Source organism: Entelurus aequoreus, linkage group LG15 (assembly GCF_033978785.1).
Source record: "Entelurus aequoreus isolate RoL-2023_Sb linkage group LG15, RoL_Eaeq_v1.1, whole genome shotgun sequence".
NCBI lineage: Eukaryota > Metazoa > Chordata > Actinopteri > Syngnathiformes > Syngnathidae > Entelurus > Entelurus aequoreus.
Genome location: NC_084745.1, coordinates 27569806 through 27597044, shown reverse-complemented (window position 1 = coordinate 27597044; position 27239 = coordinate 27569806). Strand labels below are relative to the sequence as shown.

At 40.3% G+C, this 27239-nt stretch overlaps 1 protein-coding gene and 1 long non-coding RNA gene across 4 annotated transcripts in view; one reads left to right on the top strand and one right to left on the bottom strand.

The window, feature by feature from the left end:
* The first annotated feature begins 9058 nt into the window (after positions 1-9058).
* ropn1l (rhophilin associated tail protein 1-like) overlaps positions 9059-27239 on the top strand; it is a 43451-nt gene continuing 25270 nt past the window's right edge. For 2 of the 3 annotated variants that reach the window (XM_062021155.1, XM_062021152.1), the window contains exons 1-6: positions 9059-9195; positions 12615-12710; positions 14923-15055; positions 16602-16725; positions 16853-17014; positions 25565-25740. In XM_062021155.1, coding sequence (XP_061877139.1) covers positions 14925-15055; positions 16602-16725; positions 16853-17014; positions 25565-25740 — 593 coding nt within the window. In that variant the 5' untranslated portion in view covers positions 9059-9195; positions 12615-12710; positions 14923-14924. The remainder of the gene's footprint in view (positions 9196-12614; positions 12711-14922; positions 15056-16601; positions 16726-16852; positions 17015-25564; positions 25741-27239) is intronic. The other variant, XM_062021153.1, reaches the window with a different exon arrangement.
* Positions 10484-27239, bottom strand: part of LOC133629982 (uncharacterized) — a 24355-nt gene continuing 7599 nt past the window's right edge. Inside the window, exon 3 of the long non-coding RNA XR_009821176.1 lies at positions 10484-10583. This is a non-coding gene — a long non-coding RNA (uncharacterized LOC133629982). The remainder of the gene's footprint in view (positions 10584-27239) is intronic.

Sequence of the window (27239 nt, the reverse complement as noted above, 5' to 3'; positions counted from 1 at the left end):
GGTGGCGACTTGTCCAGGGTGTACCCCGCCTTCCGCCCGAATGCAGCTGAGATAGGCTCCAGCACCCCCGCGGCCCCAATAGGGACAAGCGGTAGAAAATGGATAGATGGATGGATCTGTGGGATGTTCCAAATAAGTGTTTGATAAGCATTCCTCAACTTTCTCTGTCTTTTTTGCCACTTGTGCCAGCTTTTTTGAAACATGTTGCAGGCATCAAATTCCAAATAAGCTAGTATTTGCAAAAAAGAAAGTTTTACAGTTTGAACATTAAGTATCCTGTGTTTGCAGTGTATTCAATTGAATATAGGTTGAAAAGGATTTGCAAATCATTGTATTCTGTTTTTATTTACAATTTACACAACGTGCCAACTTCACTGGTTTTGGGTTTCATATATGTGTATACTGTGTATATATATATATATATATATATATATATATATATATATATATATATATATATATATATATATACATATATACATATATATATATGTATATATATATATATATGTATATGTATATATATATATATATATATATATATATGTATATACATACATACATGTAAGTATGTATGTATATGTGTATATGTATATATGTATACATATATGTATATATACATGTAAATGTATATACATGTATATATATTAATGAATATATGTATGTAGTTATAGTGGTATATGTATATATTTATACATGTATATATATGTATATACATGTGTATATATGTATATGTATATATAATATGTATATATTTATATATGTATATATCTATATGTATGTATTTGCACATGTACAGTATATATCTATATGTATACCCATGTATGTATATATACGTATAAATATATGGATGTATATATATGTTTTATTTATTCATTTTAATTTATTTTTTGGTAAGTCCCAACATTGGCGTTGTTAGGCCTATTTTAGGTAGGCTATATATATATATATATTTTTTTTTTTTTTACAAATACATGCCGACATATTCATTATAAAGTGGCCCGAATATGAGTTTAATTAAATAGTCATATAACCTGTCATTATTCACTCAGTTTCCCCTCACTTCGTAGCGTAGGGTAGAGAGCCCCTTTAGTGCGTCGGTATCCAATCCATTCCACTCGTTCATATAGAAAATGCTCACATCACTCAAAATCCAGTCCGCATTTTCTCTGCGACCTTTCTTGCGGTCCTTGGACTTGTGCATATAGGAAATGCCCACATCACTCAAAATCCAGTCCGCATTTTCTCTACGACCTTGCTTGCGGTCCTGCAGGTGTACCAAGCACATTAGCACACAGCAGTGCAGAACAAGAACGTGAATGGATGCAAAATGGACATAAGAAACTTTGTCAAGAAAGTAAGAATCCATCACTGCTTGTAGTAAAATGTATTAGCTCCACTTTATACCAGGTCTGTGTTTGACAAAAAGTTACATTCCCGCTCTAAAACAATGCTGCTACTTAGTTAGCTAGTTAGCCTGAAATGCATCATGAAGGTCCTGGTTATTTATAAAGTTAAATGTGCACTCTTTTTTTACCATTTGCTATCTTTGGGGTTACTTCCTTCTGGAGCATCAGCTGTGTTTCTCACTTTACACATGGAGGAGAACAGGAGCTGAGCTCATTCACGTATGACTATCATCAGTGGATAATAATAATAATCACTCCACAACCCCTATTGACCTGTAGGAGTCAGCAGGGGAGCACATAAAGTGAGAGGGGAGAGGCCTCTACTGGAAAGGTGAGTAGGAGAATAATGATACATATAAATAAATATTAATTTTTTTTTTTTTTTTAATGGCTTATCGATAAGCCATTTGTTTTATTTATTTCTGGGTGGATCATGTTGACTTTTGGTCCTCCTAATTGTCAATCATTCTGGTGATGTTACCTAAGGATACCGTATTGTAAGTGTTGTTGAAACTTACACTTAATATTTTTGTTTTAAGGGTTAATATTTTTTGTTGAAAATTATTATGGTTGTGAATTCATGTTACATTTTTTGTAAATAAGACACATTTTGTTTACTATAAAAAGGGCAATTTATTTCCTATGTTACACCGCTATTCTCGCGAGGTTTGGTTTACTATTAGAGACTGCGAGACCTGCATTCGCCCAGACATGAAAAAGACTTTGAGCGAGCCATCAGCAGCAGCAAGAACATTTCGCTAGCTGAACAAGGTATTTTGTTATATTGTGTCGAATTGTTCTTTATATTTATTAAGTACATTGGTTTAATTATTGTATGCTTATTTAGTATGCACAAGACTGAAGTATTTGCTGCCCAAGAACCTCCGAAGTGGCAGGCGGCCACGAGGTAGCTATTTTGTTTAGCACTTTAGTTTCCTGTGACTGAACTATGTCTAAAGCATTGTATTTCATGTCTTGTCCTGTAGTTTTCACGGCATAAACCCAAGTAAAGAGCCCGTCTTTAAGAAGCCGTGCCAGTGTTGTCATTCCGGAGCCACAGTGAAAACTCAACCAGCCCAGCGCCGGTGAGACACGTAAAGACGACAGCAGGTGCAGTGGGTGACGGTACCGTGGTGCGACACCAGAGGGCGCCATTACCAAGCTCATCACACACAAGCAACTAAGCAATGTATCTACAGTAAAAGGTTATAAGAATGAGTAAAGTGGAAATTAAGAAAGGACAGTGCTAAAGGAAAAACAAGTGGTTTAAGTCAAGTTTAAAAGGTCCACTATAAGTTTCTACAGCATATTTGTCAAAAGTTACTTAATTTTTACTGTACCTTATTATTACCTCAAAGTGATGCATTGTTGTTGAATTAAGAGTTTTGTGCATTTTGCTTAAGGTCAAAACAGCATATTAAGTTTCTAAAAGGATATTTATAAGTTAAAGTCCAACTAAGCGAATTTGAAGAAGTATTTTTGGAATTTAAACAGTGTTAACCAAATGCTAAATATGACTGACAAAGATAAAGAAGAGTTACCACTTAACGAAGTTGCAGAACATGATGAAGTGCAAGCTACAGAACAACAAACTGTTCGTAAAAGTGAAAGAGTAAGAACATTAACCGAAAAGGGTAAAGAGCTTCAAGAGGAGAAACTAAAGAGACTCCAACACAAATATGCAATTGTTTTTGAAAAATGGAGATATGAAGCAAGATTGAGCAGAGTAATGCTGAGAAAGGAAGCTTCGGAAAGTGAATTAAAGGAGTTAATAACGTAAACATCACTTGTAAAGATGTGCAAGTCGTTTATGACCAGATATGTCAAATACAATCTCCTGAAGCAGACATTAGACGTAAAGTTGATGCATGCACGTCACTCTCCGGATTTATAGTCAACAGAGCTGAGAAATGGCTTGCAGGAGACATTGAGGATGACGAAGAATCGTGGCTAGATGTCGGATCATGCTTAGGATCTGAAAGTTCTAAATCAAGGTCAAAATCACGAAGGTCCAAAAGTAGTTCAGGACAATCCTGCTCACAAATAATAAAAAGAATGGAAGCTGAAGCTGAAGCAGCTGCATCTCAAGAAATACTAGCAGTAATGGACGAGCAGGAAAGGGAAACAGCTGAACTGCAAAAATTGGAACTTGAGAACTTTGCAAGGCAACAAGCAATGGAAGAGCAGCGTAGAAAGATTGACCGCTTGGAAGAAGTTAAGACAATGAATGCTGCCAAAGCTCGCGTAAAGGTTTACGATGAAGTTGAAAGTATTGCTGAAAGTCGAAGTTTGTTACACAATATTAAAGCCGCGAGTGAAACCCAAGCAATCCCTATCACACCAAGCACTCCCGTTCAAGCTATAAACACAACCCAAGTATTTCATGCTACAAGCCATGCGTTTGCTCCACACATTCAACAAACTCCTATCATACAAGCAAAGGCCACAAGTCAAACACTCAAAGCATCAAGTCCACCATTCATCCCTCAAGCCACACAAGTTCAAACGGTTGTAACGCAACCACAGGCAAATTCTGATCTAGTTGGCATACTAGCAGAAGCAATAAGTGCAAATCGACTTCCAACTCCAGAACCTGCATTGTTCACTGGAGACCCACTGAAGTTCAAAGACTGGCAGTTATCATTTGAAATATTAATTGAAAGAAAGAACATTCAAAAGAATGAGAAACTTTACTATCTCAGGAAGTATCTCGGTGGATCTGCAAAAAGAGCAGTAGAAGGATTCCTCCTAGTAGGAACAGATGAAGCATACGACTCAGCTTGGAAAGTGCTGGAAAAGCGTTTTGGAGATCTGTTCACCATAGGAAAATGCTTCAGTTGTGTAGTAGGATGATTTGGTGTTGTTTAGGCAGTCTTTGTAGTGTTGGATGTACATTTCCTTGTGTACAGTGAGACCAGTTTTTTTGTAAAGACGTTCAAGTTGGCGTCTCTTTGTTTTTAACTTGCGGAGTGTGGGAGTAAACCAGGGTGCAGAGATGGTGAAAGAGACGCTTCTGTTTTTTTCTGGAGCCAGCATGTCCAGTAGATGATGAAGATTATTGTTGTAGTAGGTGACCAGTTCATCGGGAGAGGAAAGAGAGTCACTGTTGGGGAGGCTGTCAATGGCGGTGGAAAGAGTGTCATGGTTGATGTCCTTGATTTTGCGAAAACAGATATTGCGGGGAAAGGTAATTGTAGAAAAACTTAATTTGACAGTAAAAGATACTAGCAGGTGATCGGAGTAAGGTAATGAATTGGAAGTGGCATTAACAACATTTACACCTGAACAGCAAATCAGATCAAGTGTGTCAACTGTGTCCTTTACAGTGGGTAGGGAAGTTGATGAACTCCTGCAGACCAAAGCTTTGAAGACAGGATGAAAAGTCACGGGCGATTGTATTGTTGATGCTGTCCATGTGAAAATTAAAATCCCCCAGCAGTACAATATTAGGGGAAAGTGAAGAGAGATGAACAATAAAAGCAGAAAAGTCACTAATAAAATCTTTGTTGTATTTTGGTGGTCGGTAGACAGCTGCAATGATTGTGGGAGTAGGTCCAGATAGCTGCAAAACTGCTTTCAAAGGAGGAGAAGGCAGTAGAAGTCACCGGTGAGATTTTCCACTTCTCGCGGTAGATCATCGCGAGACCTCCTCCGCAACCAGTGGCGCGAGGTTTGGAAGTGTAAACAAACCCGGGAGGAGTCGCGCTATTAAGGTCTGTGTAATCACTGAGGTGTTGCCATGTTTCTGTTAGGCAGATGAAGTCCAGTTTATGGTCAGCCAGGAGATCCTGGACGAGATGTTCTTTGCTCGTGAGTGAGCGTATGTTAAGAAGACCGAAGTTTGCGTTAGCGCTGTCATTTTGATGTATTGGGTTAGCCGACCTAGCTAGGCCGGCTAACACTTTGCGATCGACTCCCCGGCCAATCTTCCCTGGCGGGCGACGAGTTTTGGACCAAATTGATTTTATCGGCGTGTTGTCACTGAGCTGGTGATTTCTGCGGGACCCACGGTGGATGTATCTTCGGTTAGGTTGGTAGGCTATGTCCGGATGGAGGTAAAGCATCACTAGCTGGGGACGAAACAGCCCAGAACGGAGTCGCAGGAGGTCGGCAGCAGAATATTGGAGGAGAGCAGTCACCGGAGAGTGGACGTGGGTCAAAAGAATCCACGTCAGCGGGATCCAAACATTTGATCCGGTCATCCACATTGTGGCGGCAAACGAGAAGTGGCGTCTTTCGCCAAACTCTGATGATCAGCAGGTGAGGAATTTCTCAGATTACCATGACAAGACAATCAGTTAAAAGTGCAGTAAAAGTGAGCATGTGCCAGTGCCTATTGAGTCAAAAAAGGAACTTCAAAAGCACTGAAAACAACTTAAGGCAAGAGATAAGGCCGATGAGTAGCGGCATCAGCACGCACCAGCGTTCACTCAACCGGAACCGGAAATCAAGTCCCCCCCAAAAAAAAAATATATATATATATATATATATATATATATATATATATATATATATATATATATATATATATATATATATATATATATATATATATATATATATATATATATATATGTCCTTACATAACATCACCAGAATGATTGACAATTAGGAGGACCAATAGTCAACATGATCCACAACATCCTCTAGTACAGGGGTGTCAAACGTACGGCCCGGGGGCCGGATCAGGCCCGTAAACAGGTTTTAGCCGGCCCGCGGGATGAGTTTGCTAAGTATAAAAATGTACCTGAAATTTATGAATGAAAGAAACAGCTGTTTTAAATGTGTCCACTGGATGTCGCAATAGCAATTCTTTGTATCGTTGTAGATGATGCTATATATGTACAAAATAAACCACATAAGGTTAGTGCACCAGTCGAGGAAAATGATCAAACTACATAAATAACATACTGTAATTTGATATTGATATAAGTTTTTTATCTTGATAGATTGAAAATGAACACCAATGACTGATGAACATTACCATATAATTTATTCAGAAAATATAAGTAACAACAAATAAAGATAGAAGTCTATTAACTGCAACATGTAAGTGTAAAAAAAAAACAACAACATGATTTCTACAATTTCAGAATGTACTTGTTCTGTTTTTAAACAAAGAAAACAATCTGAAGTTTGTCTATATTTTTAAGTTATCGTGCCGTGATTTTACCAGTCCGGCCCACTTGGGAGTAGATTTTTCTCCGTGTGGCCCCCGATCTAAAATGAGTTTGACACCCCTGCTCTAGTATATGTTGAAGAGGTTCATTTAGCCTACTAATGTGTATTTATAAATGGTTGATTTATATAGGCTAGTAAGGTAAAGTTTTGTACCTGACAAGTTTCGGCTAGATAGCCGAAACTTGTCAGGTACAAAACTTTACCTTACTAGCCTATATAAATCAACCATTTATAAATCCTCTAGTATACCTTTAAGTCTTTCATATATATATATATATATATATATATATATATATATATATATATATATATATATATATATATATATATATATATATATATATATACACTGTGTATATATATATATATATATATATATATATACACTGTGTATATATATATATATATATATATATATATATATATATATATATATATATATATACTGTGTGTATATATATATATATATATACTGTGTATGTATATATATATATATATATATACTGTGTGTATATATATATATATATATATATATATATATACTGTGTATATATATATATATATATATATATATATATATATACTGTGTATATATATATATATATATATATATACTGTGTATATATATATACTGTATATATATATATATATATATATATATATATATATATATATATATATATATATATATATATATATATATATATATATATACTGTGTATATCTATATATATTCATATATATATATGTATGAAAGGCTTAATATGTATATATACAGTATATATAAGAAAAACCCAGACACCATCTTCGTAGTCATTTTTCTCCTGCGTGGACTTCCGTCTTCCTTTACAATGAGTGAAGCTGCACGAAACCTTGTGTCTGCAATTGTAAATAATTTAGTTTTTAAGTTTTGTGTTTCTTGTAGAATCTATATAAAGTAATATACATTAGCCTATTGTTAAAATAATGAAAAAAAACATCATTAAATATATTTGTTTTATTGTATTGTTACATTAATAGCTGTTGTATTATTATAGGATGTCTTGTTAAACATTTCACAGGATTTGCAGAGGGAGGAAAAACCAAGACATTTAATATAAAATGAATAAATACAGAAAAAGAAAAAAAATGGTTAAAAGCCATTGTCCCGGGGAGCATTTCATTTCCTCCCGTGCTTTTTTTTTTTACCGTCCCCGGAACGACGGGACTACGTTAATCTCAAACCCTGGAAGTTACATTTTATTGTTTGCATAATTTGTTTCAGCATTGCACTTTGAAGATGGTCCCTCAGCTCTTTGACAGCTTTGGCTCTTTTTCAGATCAGCAGACGGACTGTAAGTCTTTTTTATTTACAGTATATATAAACGTTTCTCATTTCTATTCAGACTTCCATATATATTTAATTTCCTTAACGGCTTGCCATAATATATATATAAATATATTATATACAAGCCAAATTATCCCGATCCAGATATTACTTTAATTCAAGTAATTAAAAAAGTAATATTTCCAGGGCTTGAATTTACAACCATTTTAGTCACATATGTGCCCAAAATGTAATCTGTGCAACTTCAAAATATTTGGGAACAAACAATTATTGTATTGTGAGCGAAAGTGGTGGCATTAGCCTCCATGTTGTGAATGAATAACATAGAGGCTAGTGCCATGACTTTCATTGTGTTTCAGTGTATCTTGAAGGATCATGCAAGTCATTGTTTCTTGTTGATGCTGTAAACAAAATGTCACTGTGCAAACCCATGTTTGTTGTTGTACTGAACACAGATTGAAAATAAACCGACTGAAATAATAGTAATAACAATGAATAATTTCTAAGTCTTTGTTAGCCGTTTGTGAAGTTTTGTGGTCGTGCGCTACGTTCGCTCGCATCCTGTGCATCTCCTGGGGGCTTAGCCCCGTCCTTAAAAGCTAGTGACGCCCATGCGTCCCAATGTCCGATATAAGCTCCGATACAGTCCTGCAGCACTATTCATTGTGCAAAGCTTTACAAGAGCCTAACGTAATTAATTATTGTGGCCACTAGATGTCGCCAAAAACAAACATTTAAAGGCTTTCACGAACCACATACTGTATTTCGCACAAAAGGTTTGCTATTAATAAATCATAGAATTTTAACTTGTAAATTATATAATGACCCTCAATTTAGTGATTTTTGTTTTTACACTGAACTTACGCAACATAATCAATCATCGAACAATACAAGACTACCACCCGTGTAATTCAAGCGAAGTGACACATGTTATAGTGAGGATGCATTAAAAGCATATATTTTTTGTGGCCTTGCAAATAACTCACATTCTGAGATTTTAGAATTTAAAATATGAATAAATATATTTTTCTGCTACTTTTTAAATATATTAATAAAGTTGAAAGAAAAGCGAGTCTGTGACGTTCGTTTATTACTCTCCCGACCAGAAGGGGCGAACTTGCTTCGCACTGGACAACCTCCCTCTTTAAAAGAAGAAAAACACGAACAAGGACCGTTGCTCGGCAACCAGGCTCCGAATGAAAACGTGTTTGAGCTAGCCAAAACCTCGGTCTCCAAACGTTTTTTTTTGTCAACGTTACCTTCTCAACAACATTCCAGGTAACAAATATGCCTATTGAAATCATTAGATTTAATGGTTAAGGTGTACTTTTTAACTAAGTGTTGAGCCACGGTGTCCATGATGGCTTAACGTACCATGGTGATTAGCGCAACCTCATACGCGTTCAGTTCAGTCTATTTATTTATTTAATTCATTAAAAAATCTACCAATTTTTCGTTTATTTCTCTACATTGTGGTGATACAGTAGTTGTACACAATGGAGCCACTGAATGGCACGCTAGGACCATGTGTGTGGGTGACTGCTTTAAAGTTAAAGTACCACTGATAGTCACACACACACACTAGGTGTGGTGAAATTAAACTCTGTATTTGACCCATCCCCTTGTTCACCACCTGGGAGGTGAGGGGAGCAGTGAGCAGCAGTGGTGGTCATGCCGGGGAGTCATTTCACCCCCAATTCCAACCCTTGATGCTGAGTGCCAAGCAGGGAGGTAACGGGTCACCTTTTTATAGTCTTTGGCATGACTCGGCCGGGGTTAGAACTCACAACCTTCCGATCTCAGGGCGGACACTCTAACCACAAGGCCACTGAGCAGGTTTAGTACACATATAACAAAGAACAAACCACCAGGTGTCGGTCATTAGCTGATGACTACCTGACGGCATTAAAGACGTTTTGAGAGTAATCAAATCGTTGTCCTACATATGTTTTCACGGAACACATGCCATGGAAAGTGTAAAGCCGCTGGACGCTGTAATTTGGACCGGGAATGTTGACTGTGAGTGGCGCACCTTTAAACGGTGCTTCATGCTGTATTTATAAGCGACCGTACTGGATGACAAACCCGAGGCAAGGAAAATAGCACCGTGGCTGGAACTCAGGCTGTGGAGGTAAACAATACCTTTGTGTTTGCTGACGGCGAAGGTAACAATGCATTTGAAAACTATCATCTGAAAAGTTGACACTTTTCTGACTGATTTAAAACTGAAAGCTAAAACCTGTAATTTTGGAGAGCTGCAAGAATCGATAATCCGTGACCAGATTGTTTTTGGAGTTACGGACAAGAAAGTGAGGAAGAGCCTGCTGTGGGAAGCAGAACAAACGTTACTAGCCGAAGTTAACATTTGCCAGGACTAAGAACAGGGTACGTGTGCCCCACAATACAAAGGTCCTGAGTTCGATCCTGGGCTCGGGATCTTTCTGTGTGGAGTTCGCATGTTCTCCCCGTGACTGCGTGGGTTCCTCCCACCTCCAAAGACATGCACCTGGGGATAGGTTGATTGGCAACACTTAATTGTCCCTAGTGTGTGAATGTGAGTGTGAATGTTGTCTGTTTATCTGTGTTGGCTCTGTGATGAGGTGGCGACTTGTCCAGGGTGTACCCCGCCTACCGCCCGTGTGCAGCTGGGATAGGCCCCCGCGACCCTGTAAGGGACAAGCAGTAGAAAATGGATGGATGAATTAGCCCTGCAGCACGTCAGAACCTTTAGATAAAGGTTAAAAATAAAGATAGTGTCAAGGTGCACAATAAAGCAAGACAAGATGAGATACCAGAATAAATCAGGAGCATTTAACTGCAAAAGATGTGGAACACGAGTGTCTGGGCTAGGGAAAAATCTGCAAAAAGTTTATAAAGGACAAAATCATTTTGCAAAACAATGTTTTTTCCAAGGTGAAAATGACAGGAGAATGTGTACGAGCAGTGGAAGAGAAGAGCTCTGTCTGACACATTCTTTGTGGGTATGGAGACAGAAGATCATTCTGGGAATAAATAAACAAGACAACACAGTGTGAACATGGTTGAGCAAGAAAGCCTATTCAAGCAAATGGAATTGTAGTTACTTTTAAGCTGGACACAGGCGCAAAAGAAAATTTGATTAAAGAGCGTGACATCAAAGCAATGGAAAATAAAACCACAAATGTATACCAATCATAAACCACTGAAGGCTTACAATGGTCAACTCATAAAGACTCTGGGGAGAAGTAAGCTCAAAATTAAAGTAAAAGGGAAGGCGCAATACCTCAAGTTTGCTGTAGTTCCAGAGGGGCATGAATCCTTACTAAAAGTTAAAGTACCACTGATAGGTTGACTGGAGCAGAACCAACAACCTGGTCCTGAATGTCAACAAGACCAAGGAGATCATCGTTGACTTCAGGAAGCACCAGTCCAGCCACGCTCCACTCTACATCAACGGCACAGCGGTGGAGATAGTAAGCAGAACCAAGTTCCTGGGGGTGCAGATAACTGACAATATAACCTGGTCCCTACACACCAAAAAGAGCTCAGCAGCGCATGCACTTTTTGCGTCGAATGAAAAGAGCACAGCTCCCTCCCCCCATTCTCACCACATTCTACAGAGGCACTATAGAGAGCCTGCTGACCAACAGCATCTCTGTCTGGACTGGAGTGGAGCCTGCAATGCCTCAGACTGGAAGTCTCTCCAGAGAGTGGTGAGGACGGCGGAAAAGATCATCAGGACTCCTCTTTCTCCTATCCAGGAGATCGCAAAAAGCCGCTGCCTGACCAGGGCTCAGAAAATCTGCAAAGACTCCTCCCACACCCACCAAGGACTGTTTTCACTGCTGGACTCTAGAAAGAGGTTCCGCAGCCTCCGAAGCAGAACCTCCAGGTTCTGTAACAGCTTCTTCCCTCAGGCCGTAAGACTCTTGAAAGCATCATAATTAAATTAAATTATCCCCTCAATTCCCCCCAAAATGGATTAACTCGCTGGAATAAAAAAGACAATATAACATACATCCATAAACGTGGACGCATGTGAAAAAGTGCAATATATTTATCTGTACAGTAATCTATTTATTTATTTATATATATTTATATATTTTTATTTATTTTATATATATATATTATTTATATATATTTATTTATTTATATATGCACCTTATTGCTTTTTTATCCTGCACTACCATGAGTTTATGTAACAAAATTTTGTTCTTATGTGCTGTAAAGTTCAAATTTGAATGTCAATAAAAAGGAAGTCTAGTCTATTCTAGCCTAGTCTATAGTCACACACACACTTGGTGTGGGGAAATTACCCTCTGCATTTGACCCATGCCCATACTTGCCAACCTTGAGACCTCCAATATCGGGAGGTGGGGGGGCGTGGTTGGGGTGGGGGGCGTGGTTAAGAGGAGAGTATATTTACAGCTAGAATTCACCAACTCAAGTATTTCATATACTGTATATATATATATATATATATATATATATATATATATATATATATATATATATATATACTTGACTTTCAGTAAGTTCTAGCTATATATATATATATATATATATATATATATATATATATATATATATATATATATATATATATATATATATATATGTGACGGTCCACAACTGTATGTGGAAAAATGCAGCTCCACACTGCTGTCGCTTCAACATATCACTGGCACCAGGTGGATTATGAATTTCTTTTATTACAGTGTCCTGCAAAACAGTGCAAACTGTGAGACTGTGAGTCCACTTGGGTCACGGGATTATCAATTGGAAGGCGTCACAGTTCTGAGCACTTCCCGCAGGTAAAGTACATACCACTTCTCGCCAGCAACAGGCGCTGTTGCAACACTTCATTCATAATTTAATCAAGCATAATGAACGTCTGTTTCTACACCGTTGCATATATCATTTTGGTGATTTAACCCCCAATTCCAACCCTTGATGCTGAGTGTCAAGCAGGGAGGCAATGGGTCCTATTTTTATAGTCTTTGGTATGACTTGGCCGGCATTTGAACTCATGACCTACCGATCTCAGGGCGGACACTCTAACCAAGCGTCTGAAAAACTTGGCCTGGTGAGAGAAATACATCTAACAGCGTAAAAGCAATTCTGAACTAGTACCCTGGCATATTTAGATGGTTTGGTATGTAGCTATAAAAGGATGTGCAACCTGTTATTCATGCGCCATGACAAGTTCCAGTACCGTTAAGAGAAAAGCTGAAATGGAAACTAGATCGGATGACATCATTAGGAGTTGTAAAACCAATAGAAGATCCCACAGAATGGGTGAACTCAATGGTGATCGTCAAAAAGCAAAGTGGTAATCTTCATGTGTGCATGTATCCTAAAGACTAAAATGCCAACATAAAAAGAGAGTGATATCAGATTCATACTGGAGAGAAAATTATAAGTGAGATGGCAGGTGCAATATTTTTCAGTAAACTAGTTGCATCTCAAGGATTTTGGCAAATTAAACTACATGAAGATAGCACAAAATATTGCATATTTAATACACCATTTGGCTGTTATTGCTTTTTGAGGATGCCTTTTGGAATCTGCTCTGCACCAGAGGTCTTCCATAGAGCCATGGAGCATATCATATAGGGAGTCGAAGGTGTCTGAGTTTATGTGGATGACATTGTGGTCTGGGGCTCTAGACTTGATCAACATAATGAAAGACTGTTAAAAGTATTGTAAAGCATACAAACGTATGGATTGAAGCTCAATACAGCGAAGTGTCAGTTTGGTGTCACTGCAATCACGTTCCTTTGGAGACAAGCTCAAAGCTGCTGGAGTGGAACCAGACAGGGATAAGAGCAATACTAGAAATGCCCAGACCAGAAGATAAAAAAGGAGTCTTGAGGGTCTAAGGAATAATAACTTTCATTCGGTAATTCATTCCAAATCTGTATGAAAACTATGGACCTATTGCCGGATCGATGTCATTTCAAGTGGAAAGAACATAATGAAAAGGAATGGACTCAGCTAAAAACAGCATTAACAACAGAACCACAGTGCTTGAATACTTTGATCCATCAAAAAAGATGAAAATATCCACAGACTCCTCAAAGGATGGAATTGGAGCAGTTATGTTGCAGTCAGAAGGTGAAGATTGGCGGCCAGTTGCGTATGCATTAAGAACAATGACGACAGCGGAGTGTCGATATGCACAAATCAAAAATGAATGCTTAGGACTTGTGTATGGATTTTAAAAATTCCACAGTTACGTCTACGGCCTTCTTACATTTGTAGCAGAGACAGACCACAAACCATTAATTGCAATAATCAAGAAAAATCTCAGCGCGATGTCTCCAGGAATCCAAAGACTCATGATAAAGCTAGAACGCTATTATTTCGACCTCATCTACACGCCTGGTAAGCACATTGTCCTGTCGGATGTTCTGTCACGAGGTCCCAGCACCTGTATCAGATATGAAGTCCAGGGATATCGCAGCTGAAACCGAGACAGACATTTGTTTACAAAGAGTCATCAGGAATATAAAAGAAGGATGGCCAAGGGGTGATTGCCAGCAATTCTACAATATCCGAGCAGAGCTGTGTGTGATCAATGGACTCTTGCTCCGGAGAAATCAAGTTGTTATCCCACAGTCACTGAGGTTAGAACTTCTTAAATTACTTCATGAGGAGCAGCTTGGCATAGAGAAATGTAACAGATGTGCACAAACTGCTATTTATTGGCCAGGTATGAATGCAGATATTGACAAAATGGTTTCAAGATGTGAAACATGTCTAAAACATCAGGCAAAATCTATGACCATTCTAGACTTACCAGAGGAGCCTTGGCAGAAAGTTGGGACGGACTTGTTCTATTTTGATGGAAAGAATAACTTGATTGTGATTGATTACCTCTCAAAATATCCCGAAATGGCGTTACTTCCAAGCAGGTCAGCAACCCGCTACCACTAGTATTCTATTTCAATATACACCACCAGATAAGTAAGCAATGATCCAATCCGGAATGTTTCTCTCATTTTGACATGCTTTGTGTTGCAGCCATGCCTCCTCCAGAGACAATGTATTGTTCCCAGCAAATCAACATTCCAAAAGGACTGCCAGACATCCTCAAGAACTTCACAAAGGCAGCCATCCGAACACAGCCCAAAGACCTGCTGGTGTGGTCTGCAGCGTGAGTTGATTTAAATATTATACATTTCTCATATAAATGTTTCCAGGCCAGGTCTTATACCTTTGCATCAATTGACTTTAATTGGATCCCAGGAGCTTTGCTTGTTGCTGCTGCTACATCTGTTGACTTTCTTTTACAATAGAAAGAACTGCATGGAATATTAATGAAGCCCCCCCCTTCCGTTACTGGCAAAGGAAGCCTTAAATGTGTTAATTGGCTTTAGACTTAGTCATACACAAAGGACAGGTGGAAAGAACTAATAAAAGGTTAAATTGCATAGGCAAGACTAACATTTGCACTATAATGTGTGGGATTACCAGGTTGTCTTAGGTTTGCAGTATCATCCAGCGAGGAGTCCGAGCAGGACTTCTACAAGAAAATGTAAATAATGAACCGACACGCTCCTGGTCTGATCCATGGTATATTTTTCAGTTCTCATCTGTTTTGGCAAATACTGTTTGTACCCCGCCTTCTGCCCGAATGCAGCTGAGATAGGCGCCAGCACCCCTCGCGACCCCGAAAGGGATAAGCGGTAGAAAATGGATGGACGGATGTTTTTGTGTGTGTGTATGTGTTTATACAGTATATATATTGTACACGGTGTCTACCAACTGTTTAGACACAGAAAGTCTTTGGTGAATAAACGCGAAAGGATTTGACGGAGAGTCGATAGTATTTTGCTCAAAAGGGAATAATATTATACCCTACGCCCCATGACATTGAGACAAATTTGATCCAGTCAAAGTCTCTAAGGGAATTGAAGGTGTGGCACGACTCATAAAACTACAAGTTACAAAAATAACACAAGGCTCGAAAAAAGGAAAAATTAGCACAAATGTCCAAACATTAGTCCAAAAAACAGCAACCTGCAAGAGTTGCAGCTAAATTGAATATCCCTCTAATTGGCAGTCTAATGCAAGTAAAGGCACAGCATAGAGTGCCAAAACAGAAATTCAAAACAAGAGCACCGAACAGGAAATGCACGTGCAAATGTAGGAAAACCCAAACCAAAGTTCAACATGCGAAATAATTAAAAAATATTGTTAAATTGTTCACAAAAACAAGCGTGTCGATACAAATTTTTACTTGCATGAAAAAAAAATAGCCTTGTCTTTTATTTCTAATTTTACTCAACAATATCAAAATACAATGATCTTATAAAAATGTCCCAAGTATACCTGGTATAAGATGATACCAACATTTGTAGTATTGCCCAGACAGCTGTCACATTTTTTTCACGCCGAATTAACTTTAAAATACTATTAAAACCTGATATTTGTATTTATGTGTCAAGCTAGTTGTGGACTAACCCAGCTCCAAATAAAGAGCTTATTCTAATTAAGGATATCCTGCCATTTAAAAAAGAAAAAAAGAAAAGCTAAGGCATATTTTCTTATATTTTCTGATCAGCCTGTTGATTTATTTGACCACTGCCTGCCTGCTGGAGTCTTTGTGTTTTGTTCATGCATGGAAAAAGACACAATTACTGTCACTATTTGAGAAGCACCAAAGAGGAAACATGACAAATATTTCTGTCTTTTCTCAGATATTTCGAGGCACTTTCTAAAGGAGAGACTCTGCCCGTCAAGGAGAGACTGGAGCTACACGTCGACAGCCAGACTAAAGACGCAGCACTGACTCCAGGTCTGCTTAAAACTCTTCACAAACAGGTACCTTCATATTATTTTGGCTGTCTGTATTGTTGTGATGGGAGCAAAGATTATTTTTAATGTGTTTATATATTTATTGGTATGATTAGTTGATTTCATTCATGTTTTACTTTCTCCTCCACAACAGCTCTCCTCTGAAGAAACATGCAGCAGAGAGGAGTTGCAGGAGAAATGGAAGGCTCTATGTCTGCCAAAGGAACAGCTGGACAACATGTTGACCCTGGGGAATTTTGACACCGACATCTCCTGGTTGCAATTTTTCACACTGGGCTGCAGTGCTTTGGGAGATGTGAGATTTTTACATTACTTTCAACACATTGTGAGGCTGAGCGTGATCTTGATGCTCCCATCAGGGTCGGTAATTCCGCATTAAAAGAGCGAAAGTCAAAGGAGTAGAGACGAGGTGGAAGCACATTTCAAGCATGGAGAACTTTGCAAATGATGTTAGTTGGCCAGAAAAAGATGCTGCAGTTCATGCTGTTTAACAATGTGACCACACAGGGGCAGGGGCGGATTAAGAAATTTTGGCCCCCTGGGCCTGACATGGTCTTGGCCCCTCAACCCCCCGCGCGTGTGGGCGCACACACACGCACGCACTATGCAAGAAATACTGTATACTGTGAACAGACATGCACACTGTACTGTACAGAAGAGTGCACATACTGCACACACACTATTAGGTATACCACACAGACACTGACAAGCACAGGTTTCACACAGACACAGGGGGAGGGGATAAATGGCCTAAAAATAAACATTTTTGAAAATGATTACGCCCACTTCAGTGATGGTGCATTGGGTCATTTGAGAGATATTATGTATTGGAAGTTGGTAGCTATCATGAAATAAACCCCCCAACCCACCCAAAAAACTAAATCGGACATGATTTTTGCCCCCTTTTCCTCCCTTCTATCATTAAAAATAAAATAATATCTTAGGAAAACACATTGGCATAACGGCAGCTGTGCAGCAAATTGAGGCTCAAAGTCTGTATCTATTTGTGGTTAAGCTTGAGGAGAAGGAGAAAGGTAAAATGATAACATGCATCGGAGAGCACCACAAAGAAAGGTGTAGGCCAGTTCATGGTACAAGGGCTGCATGCAGGTCAAGATAGCCCATTTCCAAGAATGCTATAGTGGCTGGACAGGCACTGGACATGTCCTGAACTCAGTGTCAGACGTGGCTGCCGAATACTTGGATGAAGTGAAGCAGCTGACAGATCTCATGCTGCCCCATCTGAAGACTGTCCTGGCCAGGCAGAGGATGGATGAGGAGACCTTCCCAATGGACCCTGTCAGTGAACAGGCTAGTAACATTGATGGCACCCCTGTGCACAACATTGGGATGGAGAGACAATGTGGCAAGGTGGACTACAAACTGAAGAAGTTGGGCACACTGAACGCAGTCAATAGGTCAATAATTTTACAGAAGAGCCAGGAGCTTCAGAGGTTTCAAGGCAGCAGCACAAGCAAAAAGGGAGGTTGAACTCAACTGGAGTAAATTCATGAAGGCAAAATTCGAGAGTAGGGCAGATGAGAAACAAGAGATGGCTCAAAGAAAGGAGAGTAAGAGACTAGACATGCTGGACACACTGAAATCTTTTGATGGCCCCTTCACGATAGTGGGGAAGTTGAAAAGTTCCTTGTGGATGAAAGTCTGCACAAGAATGCAAAGCTGCAGAGAATGAAGCTTGAGGTTCAGTTTGCCAGAGAAAGCACCAAGCTTCTGCCTAAAGTCAATCCTATCTTCACAATCCAGGTGACACTTCCCAGAAATGGCAAAAGTGCAATTCTCCAAGTCATAATGGATACTTAGAATTTTATGGTGGTGGTAAGTATTCATGAAAACAGGTAGCCTAACATTAGTGAATGGGTGAATTCTGGAAATAACCTAAAAATCTTACACAGTGCACCTTTAAGCAAGGGGTTTCTTTCGTGCTTTCAATTTTGCAAAATCATCCACCACATCATTGAAGTCCAACTCTCTTGTCAGCTCACTCTCAATTGCCATTAGAGATAACGCATTTAATCTTTTCTGAGTCATTCTTGTGCGCAGCTCATTTTTTACTCTTGACAAAAGAGAGAATGAGCGTTCTCCCTCACAGTTACTGACCGGTAGAGTGAGAAAAATCTGTAGCGCAATGTATGTATTAGGAAACGTAGGCTGTAGTCCAAAATGTATTATTGTTTTGAGCAGTCCTGAAGGGGTCCTCTCCTCATCAGTGTTGTTGAGCTGTATAAAAGATTTGAACTGTATAAGCTCCTGTCCAAGACTTTCATTGAGGTCAGATGGGTATGATTCAGTGAGAATCTTGGCCTTGTGAAGGACTGAAGCATTGGACTCTGTATCCAAAGAGAAAAGGACACTGAACAAATTGTTCAGATGTTTGTAGGCCTCCAGACGGTGATTAAGGCTTGAACTCAGTTGATCAATAGAGGCAATAAATGTCTCTATTTGAAACAGTTGCCTTCCCTCAAGCACAACATCTGGGGATGCTGATTCATCAGCAAACTTTTTACGTTTCCTCGTCCGTTCAGCCCTGTAAGATGGGGTGCCACCCAACATGTTTAAGGCTTTCTGCTCAAAATGATCAAATAGATCTCTTTGGGAGAGAACAAAGGTGCGCAGAGATTCCAGCAATCTAACTGCTGTACCAAGGTCCATGTCTGCTTTTTGAAGTTGCAGACTTGTGGCCTGAAATCTGGACAGAACAGTGTCCCAAAAGCCTGCCATGAAGGCCATCTCAAGTGAATCCAGCTTCCGCACTAGACTGTCAGCTTCAGTTCGTGTGTCTCGTTTCTCTGTGTCATCAGTGGAAATAACCTGTAGTGCTGCTTTTATTTTACTGTAGTTCTGCCACAGTGCTTTGGTAGATTCTGCACGGCAACTCCAACGCGTGTTGGATAAAGCTTTAAGTGTGAGATCTATGTTGGAATTGCCAAATACCCTGTCCCATCGGTGTGTGGATGCAGTTGTGAAGTTGTAAATAGACTGAATCAAGTCAAAATACTTAGAGACTTCATTTCCACATCTGTCAATGCTGTTGACTCCCACCAAATTCAAAGAGTGAGCTGCACATGGAATATAGTGTATTAATGGGTTGCTTTTCTTTAAGTGAGCCTGCAACCCATTATACCTCCCTGACATGTTGCTGGCATTATCATAAGCCTGCCCCCTGCAATTTGACAGCTCTAACCCTAGATTTTCCAACACAGACATGACACAGTTAGCCAAACTTTCACCTGTATGGCTAGTAATGGGCTCAAAACCCACAAAGCGTTCAACAACACTGCCCTCTTTGCTAACAAAACGGAATATGAATGTCAATTGGTCCACATGAGATAAATCTGGGGTTGAATCCACAATGATAGAGTAGTATTTGCTTGCTTGCAGTTCATCTGCTATAGCCTGTTTGGTTTTTGCACCCATCAATTCAATGAATTCCTCACAAATGGTGGAGGACAGATATGAGGTATTACCTCGACCCATCTGCCCAAACTTTCTGATGTGATCCTTTAGAAAGGGATCAAATTCAGCCAGGACCTCCAGAATACCAAGGTAGTTCCCATTGAGAGGAGACCCTAACGATTCATTTTTACCCCTAAATGCAAGGCCCCTTTCTGCAAGGAATTTAATGACTGCAACAACTCTTTGTAACACCTGCCTCCAATAGCTGCTCTCTGCCTGAAACTGTTTGAACAGGTCTGCATCAACTGTGGCACCTTTGGCGCGGTTCAAGACTGCTTGCATGCAGGTTATGTGCTCAGCACTTCGCTCATGTTCACCAAATCTTTCTGAGTGTTTCCAATCACAATAGCCTGTCACAAAAGAATGCGTTTTTGGGGAAAACAGTTTGCATGCAAAGCAGTAAACATTACCAGTAGAGGGAGAGTACATCAGCCACTCTCTTTGTACTCGTTGTCCATTGGGCAAGTGTGAAGTAAAATGTTCATTGTTTAGGCATCGGGTTTTGCCTCCTAGCCCACTGTTCCTCACAGAAGCTGGATAATGGCTGTGACGGTTGTGAAATGATTTTGCACCTCTTTGAATAAGAACTTCCTTCATTGACTCAGTGAGGGTCTCAGCCCATTTAGCGGGATCACTAGGTAGAGTTGTCACTGTAGATGGTGTTGAAGAAAGATTCAGCTCATTTTCTATGCTGTCCAGAGGTGCAGTGACCTCACATTCATCCGAGCAACTGGCTACTGCTGAATTGGTTGAATCATAAGCATCAGAAGCATTTGGTTCAGTGTCTACACTTGTAGTGGTCTCAGGATCTTGGGAGCTACATGCTAGCTCAGGTGCATTGCTAACCTTAGCTGAATTTGCAGTAGCATTTATAGAATTGCTTTCAGCAGATGTCTTTGTACTGAAGAAGCTGGAGATATTTGGAACACTCTCAAGTAAAACTGATTCCTTTTTTTTCTTTTCTTGCTGAATTTTTTTTCTAGCTCCTCCACTTAAACGTTTATGATCCATATTTCCCTTCTTTCTTTGCACATTGGCTCTTTGCCTATCACAACAGATAAACCAACTATGTGTGTGTGTGTGTGTGTGTGTGTGTGTGTGTGTGTGTGTGTGTGTGTGTGTGTGTGTGTGTGTGTGTGTGTGTGTGTGTGTGTGTGTGTGTGTGTGTGTGTGTGTGTGTGTGAGTTTGTTTGTGTGTTTATGATCGGTGCTGCTTCCTTCAAGTGTGTGAGGTGATTTAGAAAACTAGCAACCCAGCATCAACACTCCAAAGCAGAGAATAACAGCTTACTAGCATAGACAATTGAGAGCAGAGAATCAACTGATTCGTCTGATAGACAGCAGGAGAGCAGAGTGGTCAGTGATGATCGAATCAAGAAAATGTCTAAATGGCAAGGGAACAGACTGATTTGTACTGAGGAGAAAGAGAGAGAGAGCCAATTACAGTGAAATATATTCCAAAAGAGCCAAGTGACTAGCTGAAGGCAGGGACAAATGCCTTGGAGTGACCAACAAGAGTGCAAAGTACCAAATGGCAAAATGTGGAAAGACCAACAGGCAGATCTGCTTTTACCTCTTATCTTCACAACCAAAAAGTTGCTAAATGATGTTTTCAGTCGCTAGCCAGGTATGGCCAAAAGACGCGAAATCTAGCGGCAAAGTCGGTCAATCACACTGACAGTGAAACAAATATTTTGAAAAGATAATAATTGTACACCTTTGTGCACTTTAGTCTTCTATCTAAATATGTTCACAAAGGACACCAAGGCAGCTTGCTAGCTATGATGGGAGCAACAATGTCTGATAGACAGCAGGAGAGCAGAGTGGTCAGTGATGATCCAATCAAGAAAATGTCTAAATGGCAAGGGAACAGACTGATTTGTACTGAGGAGAAAGAGAGAGCCAAGTACAGTTAAATATATTCCAGAGCCAAGTGACTAACTGAAGGCAAAGACAACAGCCAGATACCTTAGCAGAGACCAACAAGAATTCAAAGTACCTAATAGCAAGATGGCGAGACCAACACAATAAATTGTATTAGGATTTAATTTATTAACGTTAATCTTAACAGCCAAAAAGTTGCTGAATAATGTTTGTAGTCGCTAGCCAGGTATGCCCAAAACAAGAGTCGCTAAACCTAGCAGCAAAGTTGCTTAATTGCAACACACTCTAGGATTCAGGGGAATTAAGGATAATAAAGATATTAATTGTACAACTTTTTGTACTTTTTTTCTAGTTTTTTGAGTCGCCAGCCATGTATGGCCAAAAGTCGCTAATTGAATGCCAACGTTGCTTAATCGCCAACACACTGGGACTCACTGAAGGACTGACTGAATAAAAAAGATAATTAAGATAATTGTGTACTTTTCTCTTCTGATATTTTCTCTAAGGACCCCAAGCTATCTGCAAGCAGCAATAATGTCTGACAGACAGGAGAGCAGAGTGGTCAGTGATGAATGGCAAGGGAACAGGCTGATTTGTACTGAGGAGAAAGAGAGAGAGAGAGCCAATTACAGTGAAATATATTCCAAAAGAGCCAAGTGACTAGCTGAAGGCAGGGACAAATGCCTTGGAGTGACCAACAAGAGTGCAAAGTACCAAATGGCAAAATGTGGGAAGACCAACAGGAAGATCTGCTTTTACCACTTATCTTCACAACCAAAAAGTCGCTAAATGATGTTTTTAGTCGCTAGCCAGGTATGGCCAAAAGACGCGAAATCTAGCGGCAAAGTCGGTCAATCACACAGTGAAACAAATAATTTTAAAAAGATAGTAATCGTACAATGTCTTGTACTTTTGTCTTCTTTCTTAATATTTCTCAAAGGACACCAAAATGTCGCTATCTGCAGGCAGCTTGCTAGCTATGATGGCAGCAACAATGTACCTTAGAGTGACTGACCAACAAGAGCTCAAAGTACCTAATGGCAAAATGTGGAGAGACAGACACAATAAATTGCATTAAGATGAAGAGAACTGTTGCTATTATTAATCTTAACATCAACCAGAAAGTCGCTAAATGTCACCAGCCAGGTATGGCCAAAAGTCGCTTAATTGGCCACACACAGTAACAGAGAAACTAACAAAAAAAAGATCATAAAGATAATAGTTGTACAACTGTGTGTACTTTTGTCTTCTTTCTAAATATTTTCCCAAAGGACACCAAAATGTTGCTATCTGCAGGCGGGAGCGTGCCTATGTTCCCCGGGTCCTATGTTCCCCGGGTCCTATGTTCCCCGGGTCCTATGTTCCCCGGTTGTTCCTGGGTCTTTGTATGCGACCGGGGAACTTAGGACCCTTTTTCTAAAAAAGGGTCCTATGTTCCCTGCATTGTATCTGGCGAAATTGCGAAATTGTGCCCTGACCAAAACCATCCCTAAACCTAACCTGTCACAGGGCGTTGTGGAGCACTTTTTTTTGGCGAAATTGTGCCCTGACCAAAACTATCCCTAAACCTAACCTGTCACAGGGCGTTGTGGAGCACTTTTTTGGCGAAATTGTGCCCTGACCAAAACCATCCCTAAACCTAACCTGTCACAGGGCGTGCGGCAGCAGATAGAGCAACTCAAACGCGAACTTCCTTCCTTCGACAACTTAAACGCGTCTCTGTCATGCGTGTCTGCGTGCGTCTTACTTAGTCGCGCATTGGAAGCAGCGGGGAACATAGAACCCTTTTCTGGAAAAAGTGTTGTACGTTCCCCGCAGCGGGGAACATAGAACCCTTTTTTTTAAAAAGGGTCCTTAGTTCCCCGGTAGAGGGGAACATAGGACCCGGGTAACATAGGGACGGGGAACATAGGGATGACCCGCTGCAGGCAGCTTGCTAGCTATGATGGCAGCAACGATGTCTGCCAGACAGGAGAGAGTGGTCAGTGACGATCGAATCGAGAAAATGACAAAATGGGTCAAAGACCAAAAAGTTATTAACTGACAGCAGTGACAAATGTCAGACTGTAAACTTTCTCGAAAGAAAAGGACAAAATGGGAAGATGCTGATAATAACAGCAAAATGGAAAATATAAGAATTTCCAAGTAATGCTCAACTCAAGTGTGTGTGTGTGTGTGTGTGCGCGCGTTAAACTTCTTGTTGAATGATTTCAAATTATCTCTGAGTCTGAACTGAGGGAAAGGAAACCAAATTTTGAGCAGTCTCTCACGAGTTCAAAATACCAAATGAGGAGATTCTAAAAGAACAGACCGGTTTATGAAAGACTTGATGGGGGAGGGGCACAGCTAAGAATACTTGAGTGAGATTCTGTGATCCAAATTCGAGATAGAGCTTTTTGATAATGATAATTTGTCAGAGTAAGGTTGTGTAATCAAAATTTGAGAATGAGCTTTGTCAATCAATCAAGAATATTTGCATTAAGTTCTGTGATCAAAATTCAGAAACAACCTTTAATAATTGATAAAGAATATGTGAGTGAGGTTGTGTGATCCATCCAATTTGAGAATTAGCTTTGATAATAATGATTGAGAGCCTCTGGCCCTCTGTGGATCATGGCCGCGGGGCCAATTTTGCCTGGCCCCTTGGGGCCTCTGTGGGTCGTGGCCGCGGGGCCAAGTTGGCCTGGCCCCTTGGGGCCTCTGACCCTCTATGGATCGGGGCCAAGTTGGCCTGACCCCTCGGGGCCTCTGGCCCTCTATGGATCATGGCCGCGGGGCCAAGTTGGCCTGACCCCTTAGGACCTCAGGCCCTCTGTGGGTCGCGGCCGCGGGGCCAAGTTGACCTGGCCCCTTGGGGCCTCTTACCCTCTATGGATCGTGGCCGCGGGGCCAAGTTGACCTGGCCCCTTGGGGCCTCTGGCCTTCTGTGGCTCGCGGCCGCGGGGCCAAGTTGGCCTGGCCCTTTGGGGCCTCTGGCCTTCTGTGGGTCGTGGCCGCGGGGCCAAGTTGGCCTGGCCCCTTGGGGCCTCTGACCGTCTATGGATCGTGGCCGCGGGGCCAAGTTGACCTGGCCCCCTGGGGCCTCTGACCCTCTATGGATCGTGGCCGCGGGGCCAAGTTGGCCTGGCCCCTTGGGGCCTCTGACCGTCTATGGATCATGGCCGCGGGGCCATGTTGGCCTGGCCCCTTGGGGCCTCTGGCCCTCTGTGGGTCGCGGCCGCGGGGCCAAGTTGACCTGGCCCCTTGGGGCCTCTTACCCTCTATGGATCATGGCCGCGGGGCCAAGTTGGCCTGGCCCCTTGGGGCTTAAGATTATTATTTTTGCAAAAGTAGTTTTGCTTGGGTCGCGGCCGCGGGGCCAAGTTGGCCTGGCCCCTTGGGGCCTCTGGCCCCCTGGGCCTGGGCCCGGTAGGCCCGGTCATTAATCCACCTATGCACAGGGGTAGTCATGCGCTGTGTTCTGACGCTGCTTTGTGTTTTCAACCAGACCCTCAAGAGCTCCCTCAAGGTCGCCTGTGAGATCCTGACCGAGGATGAGGAAGGGGGTGCCGCGAGAATCCCCTTTGAGATATTTAAGACGCTGTGCACCTACCTGGCTCACCTGGACCCTGAAATGCAGCAGGAGAACATTGACAGCTTTTTTACGGACATGGAGCCACACGTGTAAGTTCACTTTTGATTGTTTTTTCTCTAAATGATACAGTCAAACTTCCCTAAAGTGGTCAAATAAGAATCATATCCCGCAATCAAGTACAAATCAGTTAGTTTTTTTATATGCCATGTGATTGGCTGACAAGCAGGTGGTATAAGCTCTAGTTTACCCGTGACCCTAATGAGAATAAGTGGAATAGAACACTGATGGAAGTACAAATCATGCATTAGTCACCTGAAATGTTAGCAAATATCACATTTTTGTGAGTGCCAAAAAGGGGAAGTGTGATGATGACCATAGAACCAACTTTTAAAAAATTTAAGTAATTTAACAGCCTTCTCTACAAGCAATACTAGACAATACAAATAAATAAATATCAATTACATCCACATACTATTCTTAATAATAAGATGCTAACAAAAAAATTAAAAAAACAATGGCAGGGAAATAACTTTTTTAAATATTTAAGTATTTTATTAAATACTGACAGAACAGCCACATAGCTGGACTTGTTTTTATGCTGCCTAGTAATTTGACTTTATTGTAGTTTTATTTATTAGCTATGTAGTTAAAAAAAACATAGCTCTCTTTGACTACACAGCCATTTATTAAAATGTATACTGCATGACACGGCAGCTGTAAAAGCGATGCGGCACACACTGCACAGTCAGCATTGATACCGCTGATGAGTTCATTTACAACCATGGTACAGAACAACGACCAACATTTTAGAGTGTATGAATGAGTTAATACATGTTGTGTTGTTAGTAGAGATGTCCGATAATGGCTTTTTTGCCGATATCCGACATTCCGATATTGTCCAACTCTTAATTACCGATACCGATATATACAGTTGTGGAATTAACACATTATTATGCCTAATTTTGTTGTGATGCCCCGCTGGATGCATTAAACAATGTAACAAGGTTTTCCAAAATAAGAGAACAACTTCAACTCCAGTTATGGAAAAAAGTGCCAACATGGCACTGCCATATTTATTATTGAAGTCACAAAGTGCATTATTTTTTTAACATGCCTCAAAACAGCACCTTGGAATGTGGGACATGCTCTCCCTGAAATAATCCTGATACCCACTACAACTATGGGAAACACTGTACTTTGACTTTCACAAAGTGCTTTTTTTTTTTTTTTTAAACATACCTCAAAGCAACAGCTAAAAAAACAATGAAGGCACACAGCTTCAGTCCAGAGTTTACTATAAACTGGGCTCAATCTGCCCTGTTCTTAACGTATTCGTATGAGTAACAAAAATGTGCAAATAAAAACAAGAAAGGCACAAAAATAAAAAACTGCTTCAGTCTAGACTAGTAGATAACACAGCCATCCTTTAAAGGCCTACTGAACTTATTTTTTTTTTATTCAAAATGGGATAGCAGATCCATTCTATGTGTCATACTTGATCATTTCGCGATATTGCCATATTTTTGCTGAAAGGATTTAGTATAGAACAACGACGATAAAGTTCGCAACTTTTGGTCGCTGATAAAAA